The sequence below is a fragment of the Salvia splendens genome, chromosome 6, assembly GCF_004379255.2.
Source record: "Salvia splendens isolate huo1 chromosome 6, SspV2, whole genome shotgun sequence".
In the NCBI taxonomy this organism is placed as follows: Eukaryota; Viridiplantae; Streptophyta; class Magnoliopsida; order Lamiales; family Lamiaceae; genus Salvia; species Salvia splendens.
The window spans coordinates 35,027,713-35,038,707 of NC_056037.1; the positions used below are offsets into that span (position 1 = coordinate 35,027,713).

The following is a 10,995-nucleotide window of genomic DNA, read 5'->3' on the forward strand; positions in this document are numbered from 1 at the left end:
TATTGATAGTCAATTAGTGATTAATTATTTTATTTTAATAAATTTTAGTAAGGGTGAATGTCCGTTTAGTTTTTCATTTCTAAAAGGAGCAACAACATGCATGAACTTCATAACTATCCCACGTTAACGCCATTACGCCTACGTGGCATGTTGATGGCACTACACTATTTATTGTTATGTTTATGTATGTATTTTTGTTACCGAAAATTGGTGTGAAAAATAAAAAATAAAAAAGGACCAAAGTTAATGTATGTAACATCACTAGTCTTTATAAGTTTAATTAATAATGTAGTTTTGCCCCATGACTCGATCGATTACCTAACAAACACTCCCTCCAATAGCGGATCCAGATATTTTAGATTGGGGTGTGATAAATAATTTAATTTAACTTGGAGATATAAAATTTAATCCATCATTTTTCTCAGTTACTAATTTTATAGTGAGTCATTTAATTGTATAAAAAGATAGATTATTTTTAGTGTTATTACTTAAAAAAATTCACTATTTAAAATGCAGGTTCTTAAATACTCCTACACACTAATGTAATAGAGAATTTATTTTAGTTTAAATATTTTTCAATGTTCAAAATAAAACAAAATATATCATCTTTTATATAAATTTTCAAACATGAGCACAATTTGAGACCATAAATATTAAATATTATATCCAATCATACAGTCTTTTATATGTAACAACAAATAAGAGAACAAATAATAAGTTAGTATTTCTTTGTCCAGAGCATTTGTCCTAGAGGCAAGGAGATTAGACATTATTGTATGAGTTGCCGAGTTCAAGTCCTCTTGACATCAGTTGTAATTTCCTCCTTGATATAGGAGTTTATTTATAATTTTCTCCTTCATATAAGAGTTAATTATTTAAAAAAAATAAGTTAGCATTTCTTTGATCATACAAAACTTCGAAACTATAAGTATAATAAACGTAAAATAATTAACAAAGTATAAAAAAAATACAAGAATACTAGAAAGAAACTTAGAAATCATAGTAAACGATTAAATTCTATCTCACGCCTTACACTGTCACAAGAAAGCATTTTACCACTAGGCTATTTATGGTTTTAGGGGTACAATTGTACCCCATGTTCTTAATTCCGTCCGTCACTGACTCCCTCTGACCTGACCTCTCTGTCTCATGAAAGTTGAGTCATTTTTTTCCACTTGTTTTGAAAAAAATCATAATAAATAGTTAAAGTGGATGTATAATACAATAAAAACGAAAATAATGTACTTCCTCTGTTCCATAATAATGAAGACGTTTCTTTTCGGCGCGGAGATTAAGAAAAATTGTGTTAGGTGAGTTAAGTAAAGAGATAATAAAGTGGAAAATGAAAAAGGTAGAGAGATGAAGAGAGAAAAAAGTAAGAGAGTGTAAAATAAATTTGGAAAAATGTGTTGACTTTTTCTAAAAAGGGAAATGACTCTATTACTATGGAACGTACTAAAATGGCAAAATGACTCTATTACTATGGAACGGAGGGAGTAGTAAAGATTTCCCTCTATATTATTCTTATTTTTACTTAATTATATATCCATTTATAATTTTCTTTAAATGGGTGCAAAAAAACTTTTTAACTTTTTAAACTTTTTTTAAGGCAAAGGGAGTATAAAATTTGGGATAATACAAAGGAAATTAATATGGTCCTAAGCAAATTAGCTAGATTGATTGAGATAGAATATAGAAGATGGGTTGAATACTTTCTCCAATGTAGAGAGGAATAAACCCTATAGCTTAGCTAAATAATTATTTCAATGCACTAAATTAAGTTTGACTCCCTTTAACTTTTTTTTTTAAGAAACAAGATACATATGTTATTCTTGAACTGAGTAAATATTACAAAGAATTAAAATATTTCCTACAATAACAAAACTTGTGCATAAATTAGACCATATTCTAATAAATTAAAGGAAGGCAATTAACACTTATTAGTGAGAATTGATTTTTAAAAAAGTCTCTAACCAAGAAGAGATTTTTTATTTTGTAAAAAAGTCTCTAGTCAATCGGGTCATTATATGTTATTAATTTTGTTGACCCTACACAAGAAATGACAAGCCAATTATGTCACATGAACTAGCTATTGATATAACGTTTTGGCTATGAATTTATGTAAGCTGATTCGGATCTATACAAAAATTAATATACTACTATATGGAATTATTAAACAATTCCTATGAATTAAAAGTGTATATTAGGTAAAAAAATTGTGAGATTTCACATATTAATAATAAGAGGTAACCTGGTAGAAATTGTCTGCGACACTTAAAAGCTATGTTGTTGTCATCAATAAAATAACAATGTTTAAGGGCTACACAATCACACACTTACCCTACAAAATTATAAATATTATACTCATTTCGTTTATAATTAGAAGTCTTATTTTTTACAGTTGTGGCCGTTCGTAAAAAAAATTTAATAACATAGTCCACCATTGATCACTGTTGACGAAGACTACAAAGTCATGGATGAACATAAAAATGATTACATTAGCACATAGTAATAGTATTAGTAGTATGTAGTGATTGAATCATAGGTTCATAGTTATTAATTTTATTACAACCAATTAAGCAGTAGACGTTTAGCAGCTACACACCTCTAATAAATTATGGAAACAATAATACATAAAGCCAGTAAAACACTTCATTACTAATATAGATAGGCATTTAATTCACTGTGACCACTTTTTTCTCCTTTTATTAATTTGAGACTACTTCTGGAGCAAGCAAGTACACAAATTTTCTTCTAATCCTCTGGCATCCTTACTTATTAAAAGAAATTTACTTTTGTTTCATTAATATAGCATCATTAATTATTTTTATTGGTTGAGGGTTTTTAGACTTTTTCCTTAAATGTCCTTTTTATGATCATAAAAGTTGTGACGTGCCAGTTTTAGCAATTTCTTTTGTTTAGCCATTAAAATTTTAGTTCCCAGCAGTGTTTTAAAAACCGGAGCAGACCGGTCAGTTCGCCGGTTCAACCGCGAACCGGCAGGCAGTCCGGTCCAGTTCACCCCTAAAAATCACTAGCACATTGAATCGCTGCGAACCGGTGGAACCGGCCGGTCCAACCGTGAACCGGAAACCGGTTTTTGACTTTTCAAAATAATTTTTTAAGATTTATTGTTGCTAGGACTTCAACACGTGACTTCATCTCTAACTACCTACTCCTTTACCACTCTACCACATGGTCATTTTGAAATATTACGAACATTAATTATCCTTATACATTAAATCTGAAATTCTTTTCCACCGAAACTAATAATTCATTTTAATTTTATATTCTTTTAAGAAATTGTTAATTACAATATATTTCTTATATTTTAATTATACTTTTACAATCACTAATATTTTGCAATATAGGAGTTTATAATTATACATAGAGTTTAATACTAGTTTTTAATATTGTATATTATAATTTATTATTGTATTTAAACTTAACGTCATTAAATATTCTAATATACTAGTACAAGACTTGTTTTCTATAATAATACTATTAAATGTATAAAACTATAATATTTATTGATAAAATATTTAATTAAATTTTATTAATTACTAGTAATAAATAAATAAATAAATTTATATATATAAACAGTATTCTGGTTCAACCAATGGTTCGACCAGTGAACCGATTGAACTAGTGAACCAGTAACGAAGCCAGTTAGCTTGCCGGTCCGGTTTTTAAAACATTGGTTCCCAGGGACATGGACCGAATCATGATTTTTTTTATTAAGGAAAAAATGCTCTAAGCCAGAAGATTGGCAAGCCGGAAAAGTACATCAAAAAATCAACAAAGAAGGAAACAAGCAAAACAACACCAACCCCCACAAACTACCAACACTCCCCAAAAGCACAAAGTCTAAAAGCCTATCAAAAAAACAAAACACACCACCAAAGCCCTCAATGGTTCAACCCAAACAATCGTACCTAGAATCCAAAACCAAACAACCAACACAAGCCCTCCCAGAGAGCACAAAAAGAAAAGCAAGAAAAAAGCCAACACCAAACGGTAGCCACAAGCAGAGGTAGGCTCACCTTATCAGTCGAGTCTCCTACCGCCACGGAACTTGACCACCTCCTTTCATCCAATTTTCAAGACGACAAAAAAGTTGCTTCTTCTCAACCTCCCAATTGGGGTTGAAATTTTGAAAGGCAATCTTATTGCTGAAGTCCCATATAGACCATGAAATGACATAGAACATAATCGTCCAAAATCTCTTTTCAAGATCTCTAAAGGGGACGCCAAGCCAGGAGAGAAGACATGAGTACCATAAACTGCTGGATATCTTGCAACTAAAAAAGAGATGTTCAATAGATTCCGGTTCTTCTTTGCAAAGCACACATCGGTCATCATCTATCCTGTTAACTCCAAATCTGTAGAGTCTAACTTTAGTGTTGAGTTTCCCATGGAGGAGAAACCACATGTGGAGTTGTGCTCGTGGTGGTGCAGCATTTCTCCATGCAAGTGTTCCCTGGTGCGGTAGAGAGCTAGCGATCTCCTGCTGCTTATTGACCTGCAAAGCAAAATTAGAAACAGAAAATAAACTGAACTTGTCACCGGACCAAGTTCTCACATCGCTCGTGTTTAAACTCAAGGGTGATTGATTCACAGCTAGTAGAAGATCCATAAGTAAATCCTCTTCCCAAGCAAACAATTTTCTCCTCCATTTAAACTCCCATCTCCAAATTCCTCTCTCTCACTCTCCCATATCCATAATAAGATCATCTTTCTGTTTAGATAATCCAAACAGTCGTGGAAACAAAATTCTAAGGCTTGTATCCCCTATCCACGTATCAAACCAGAAGCTTGTATAGGCCCCATTGCCCACTTTTACTCGAATTCCTTTACTTGCAAGAGTCTCCCATATCCATAATAAGATCATCTTTCTGTTTAGATAATCCAAACAGTCGTGGAAACAAAATTCTAAGGCTTGTATCCCCTATCCACGTATCAAACCAGAAGCTAGTATAGGCCCCATTGCCCACTTTTACTCGAATTCCTTTACTTGCAAGAGTCTCCCATATCCATAATAAGATCATCTTTCTGTTTAGATAATCCAAACAGTCGTGGAAACAAAATTCTAAAGCTTGTATCCCCTATCCACGTATCAAACCAGAAGCTAGTATAGGCCCCATTGCCCATTTTTACTCGAATTCCTTTACTTGCAAGAGTCTCCCATATCCATAATAAGATCATCTTTCTGTTTAGATAATCCAAACAGTCGTGGAAATAAAATTCTAAGGCTTGTATCCCCTATCCACGTATCAAACCAGAAGCTAGTATAGGCCCCATTGCCCACTTTTACTCGAATTCCTTTACTTGCAAGAGTCTCCCATATCCATAATAAGATCATCTTTCTGTTTAGATAATCCAAACAATCGTGGAAACAAAATTCTAAGGCTTGTATCCCCTATCCACGTATCAAACCGGAAGCTAGTATAGGCCCCATTGCCCACTTTTACTCGAATTCCTTTACTTGCAATCTCTTGTATTTCTTTGTTGAAGCTCCCAAAATCTGTAATTTGCCCCCATATCCCCCTATCCACGTATCAAACCAGAAGCTAGTATATGGACCGAATCATGATGTTACTTATTATTGATATTACTATTATTTTAAAACTATGCAACCCATTTTTAATAATATATTCTTAATAGTTCTCATATATTACAAATATTGTGCAATTTCATCATAAATTGAAGTGAAATTCGTAATATGATCGCAGATTTAGATAAAATACTGACATTCGACATGCACATTTTTGATAAAATGGAAGTAATGTAGGATTTAAAGTGATATTTGCAAAAATAAATATAATTTTATCTTGGCGCATCTGGCGAAGTCAAAAAATGATCTCAATAAATTTTGAAATGATTTTTTATAGTTTATATATAATTTCAACATACCCTTATTATATATAGTTCTAGTTCTAGGCATTTATTAGAAATTATTTAGAGTACTAAACAAAGATTAAAAATTAAATTCCAAATTACTCGACCAATTTCCCACAAACACATAATTTGATATTACCATGATTTAAGGTCGAGTTCCATATTTTTCTAAATATTTAATGATAGTTAATTAACATTTTATAGTTTGTATGTAGCTAGGTTACAATAATCCAATTTGAAGTGAGAAATTGCAAAATTAAGTTATCTAGATATTTCAGATAGTTGGATTTAATCTATCAAGAATCAAGATGGTGTTTACATGATGGTTGAATAAACGACGAAATCGCACATTCTCGAATGTTGATTATATAGCGATTGTTAATTAAGCCAGTAGGCCTACAACTTGTTTTATTACGATTTAATTATACCTTTTTCATTTATTAGACTGAGTTCAATGTTATTTAATAACTCGTAGATGCATGAAAATGACATCAATAAGATCAGTTTTAATATAATAAAAAAACATGCGTTCCCCGCGAGCACATGGATTTAATTGTTGATTTGACTAAATATTAAGTTTTATATTCGTAAACAGTTTTAGAAAAAACAAATATAGTGTAGCCACAAAATTTAAATACTTTTACAAAATATTTTTTGCTAATTAAGAGCATTTATATTTAAATTGATTGGGTAACATTATTTAATTTCATATCTAAAGGTGGAACTCCATGCAATGGACAAATGCCGTCAATTACCAATTTTCATTCATATTCCATTAGTTATGAATATCCAGTGTAGAAAAATCTATATTCAATTCATTCCATTCCCAACTAGTTATATTTATATATATTTACAGCAACCATATATTACCTACATTTTATTTTAATATTCCTTCGCAAGATTGATTTTTTATTGTGTCATAAATAAATTATGTTGTCCATTGTTGAGAAATTTGTCATTTTCTATTGTATACAGGACACCATGTATATTTCTTTTCACATCACGTGCGTTTCATATCTATTAAACTATTAATGCCCAAATATTCATTCATTTTATAATTTATTACAGCCTTAGAACTTTGTAACAATGTGACAATGGAGTATTAGAGAACTAACATTTCTAATTTTTATCAGGAAGTTACACGTGAACATACAAGTTGAAAAATATTGATATATATATATATATATATATATATATATATATATATATAGGGTTGCGTTAAAGATAGAACCATTCTTAAGTGTAGAACCTAGAACTCTACATATTTTATTCATTGGATGAGGAAAAAATGACGGTCAAGATTAAAAATCATACATATTAGACTATGTTTTCACGACATTCCGGACTCAACATGTGAAAAAACTCACATGTTGATGGAAGAATGAATGAAACGAAGAAGAGTCCATGCATGCTTTATTTTTCCACTTCTCTGCATTCACCCATTAATAATAGTTTTGGTTGTAATGGGAAGTTGTTGTGCAAATCAACACCATTGGATTAAAAGATCTAACGACCTCCGTTTGACATTTGTTCTACGTTTAAGAATGGTTCTACGTTTAAGAATGGTTCTATCTTGATCACAATCCTATATATATATATATATATATATATATAGTACTCCCTCCGTCCCGTGCTACTCGCACGTTTACTTTTCGGCTCGTCACAAAGTCCTTACACTATTTATAATTTAAGTTAGAATTAATGCATTTAATTAATATGTTAGTTTAAGTTAAGAGCTCTTTTATTAAGTGATGTCTCATTACACCTAAAATTCTTTTTTAATTACATAAAAAAATCAATCCCAAATTTACGGCCTAAAATGAAAAGTGCGAGTAGCATGGGACGGAGGGAGTACTACATTGGCTCCGGTTAGACAAGCCAAGTTATCTCGTGTCGATCCGAAAAATTTGAAAATTTTTCATTTTGCAACAATTAATTGAACAATGAGTCATTTTCGTCCATTAATTAATTTGACAAAGGATATGGAGTAATTTTTTTTTGTTTACTTTGATTCAACTGATGTGTTCACTTTTAAGTATTCATATTAAAACTGACTAATTAAGAAACGTACCCAGAAAACTTATAAAATACTCGACTTAGAAAGCTCGATGGAGATTGGAGACAGAAACGCAGCAATAAATATCAATGAATTCATATCTTCTTCTCTTATTGACGCATGTCGACAAGACAAGACAAGACAAGACAAGACAAGACAAGAATTGAACAGTTCATGGCTGGCATTGTGGCACTGGCACGCTTAGTACGAATATTTTAATACTTTTTCAATGTTGGAAACAAGATCTTAACAGTGCAATGACAAACACAAACATTTTTTTTATTCCTATAATATTGCGTAAATGATTTTACAAAAGTCTCTATTATTAAAACAAATTATAAACAAAATTCTTCTTTCAACAATTATGAAATTTGAAAATATAACTCCCATCGTAAAATAATTTTGTGTTCGCCTGTCAGAGCCAAGAACAAGTAAAATTAAATGAAGAGTAAACTTACTATGTACTTACAAGAACAAATCAAAGTCTTATCCAAAAATTAAAAATCGACAATGTACAGCTAAAATTTAAACTTATACTATAGTAAAAGGTTGTATAACAATCAACAGATAATCGTCTCATCCAATACAGAGCATTCAACTATCCACATTAAATTATTAGTGATTTTTTCCAAAACCAACACTCTTGTAATATTCATATCCACCTAATCCCAAAGAACCAAAAACAGTGAGGAAAAGTTACAGCATATCTTTGGTTTACTTTTTACGTGCTATTTCCACCATAGCTACGCATCTATTTTGAGTATTCACATGGATCAATTCTAAACCAAAATGGGGCTCACTATTCTATACATGTTGCCCTTACCCTACTAATATTAATACAAGGAAATTTATTCACCAAAAAAAAATTACATCTAGTCATGAAAAACAGTCATATTTTTACATTTTGATCCGTCCGCCAAAATATATCCTGTTTATAATAAAAAAATATTAATGTACATATGTCTCATTTTTTATTAACAATATTTAAACCATTTTTTTATCTATTTTTTTATTAATTTTGCATTAAAATTCGCTCCGACTGTTGTTAGGATTATTTTTCATGGACGTGATAGCAATATTAAAAGAGAGGCCCACCCCTAAAGGATCCATGGCCCACAATTTGGACCACTGCTCTGCACCAGAAATACGAAGAGGCCCCTTTTCCTTAAGACTGATGATAAACAACCAAATTTTGTACAACCAAAATAAGGTTATATTAATAATTTGATGTATTAATTATATATTAAAATAATAAATATAGTAAGTGGATAAGTTAAAAAGACTTATTAGCCTTTAACCTCATTTTTTATTTTATATTTGAATTTCCTTTCTATTGTTTTTAAAATTTGAATTAAAGTATGCATTAATAACATTTATGGTTCCAAAAAAGTAAGAAAATTATACACAAATCATAAATATATGACCACAATATTATGCACTTTCTATGTACTATATATGCATCCATATATTTTAATTAAATGCATAAATAAATTTATTTTTTTTTCAAATAAATTAGTTTTTGGTTATATAAAATTTGGTCACATTGATTTGTTGTTTCCTTATGTAACGATTTTGTTGATGTTATTCATCTATATATACATACCATACTCCAATTGGCTGTGCAGCATTTCCAATTATTATTAAATCATCGTCAAAAGCCGACAGACAACAAATCATGGTACAAACGAAGAAGTATCGTGGTGTCAGACAACGCCATTGGGGCTCTTGGGTGTCAGAGATTCGCCACCCGCTTCTGTAATTCCACTTCTCTTCTGACACACACACACATTCTCACACACTCAACTGAGAAATAAAACCCTAGTTTAATTTTCTCACTCTCTTAGTAGTAAAACTAACATTTATGATCTCAGGAAGCGGAGGGTCTGGCTGGGGACGTTCGAGACGGCGGAGGAGGCGGCGAGGGCCTACGACGAGGCCGCCATACTGATGAGCGGCCGCAACGCGAAGACCAATTTCCCCATTCCGGCCGCTCACGAAGACGGCGCGGTGGGAAGCGAAATTTCTCCGACGCCGTCTTCGGCGGGTAATTTTGCGAGCAGCTCGCGCTCGGCCTCGCTGTCGTCGATCCTGAGCGCGAAGCTTCGGAAATGCTGCAAGTCGCCGTCGCCATCGCTGACGTGCCTGCGGCTCGACACGGAGAATTCTCACATCGGGGTGTGGCAGAAGCGGGCCGGGTCGAACTCGAGCTGGGTCATGACGGTCGAGCTCGGGAAGAAGAACAAGAAGACCGCCGCCGATTTAGAAAATCCGGCGGCGGAGGAGGGGGGTAAGGAGGCGGCGGCGGGGGGGAGGGATGATGGGATCAATGAGGAGGAGAGGATGGCGCTGCAAATGATTGAGGAGCTTCTCAACAGGAATTGATTATTGATCGATCATTCAGAATTTCAAACAGTATGCTTGCAGATTCATTCCAGATCTTTTAATTGATTTTAATTTTTAATAGTGATTTTGTGATTTTTCGGTATAAATTAATATTTCAAGGTGTGGGGAATTGGGAAATTGATAAGGAAAAAAAGGGTGCAAGAGTATGTCCAATTTGAGTAGAGTGTTTCATTTGATTTGTGAAGGTGGGATATAAATGCTAGCTAGCTATAGGGTATTCAAGTATTTCATATGGGTGATTTAGTTTACAACTACTATATCATGTTATGTACATTGATTCCATTGGGTGTTTTTACTTAGGCTTGAGATAATTAACGTCGTGTCTTGTCTATATGAATTTGTGTTTCTGATTTGTACACATTTGATTTTGATAATATTATTATTTGCGGGTGATTTTATAGCTACCTAGTATCTTTTTTTATTGTTATAGAAATCATCATTATGTTATCTCCTCACATTCAATTATACCAAAAGCATTTTCTAAATTTTAACTCTGAGTAGCTAAATGAATGGCCATGTAGTGCACATGTAAATTATGAAATTAAGAACTACACTCACAATGAAATTAAGTGAATATTAAATTAAATTTAATATTCACTCCTCATTGTACAAGAACCGGTGTTACAGTTTTTATCCAC

The 10,995-nt window shown here is 32.2% G+C and overlaps 1 protein-coding gene across 1 annotated transcript; it reads left to right on the plus strand.

The window, feature by feature from the left end:
• The first annotated feature begins 9,567 nt into the window (after positions 1–9,567).
• On the plus strand, positions 9,568–10,761 carry LOC121806931 (ethylene-responsive transcription factor WIN1-like). Its single transcript, XM_042207107.1, has 2 exons — positions 9,568–9,709; positions 9,826–10,761. The coding sequence occupies exons 1-2, from the start codon at positions 9,630–9,632 to the stop codon at positions 10,334–10,336; spliced, it is 591 nt and encodes a 196-aa protein (XP_042063041.1). The 5' UTR covers positions 9,568–9,629; the 3' UTR covers positions 10,337–10,761.
• Positions 10,762–10,995: the final 234 nt, after the last annotated feature.

What these genes read in the sequence shown, in the direction of transcription:
- LOC121806931 (XM_042207107.1), top strand. Translation starts at nt 9,630, where the DNA reads ATGGTACAAACGAAGAAGTATCGTGGTGTCAGACAACGCCATTGGGGC. An exon ending in GAGATTCGCCACCCGCTTCT is followed by an intron (nt 9,710 to 9,825) that starts GTAATTCCACTT and finishes TTATGATCTCAG; the next exon opens with GAAGCGGAGGGTCTGGCTGG.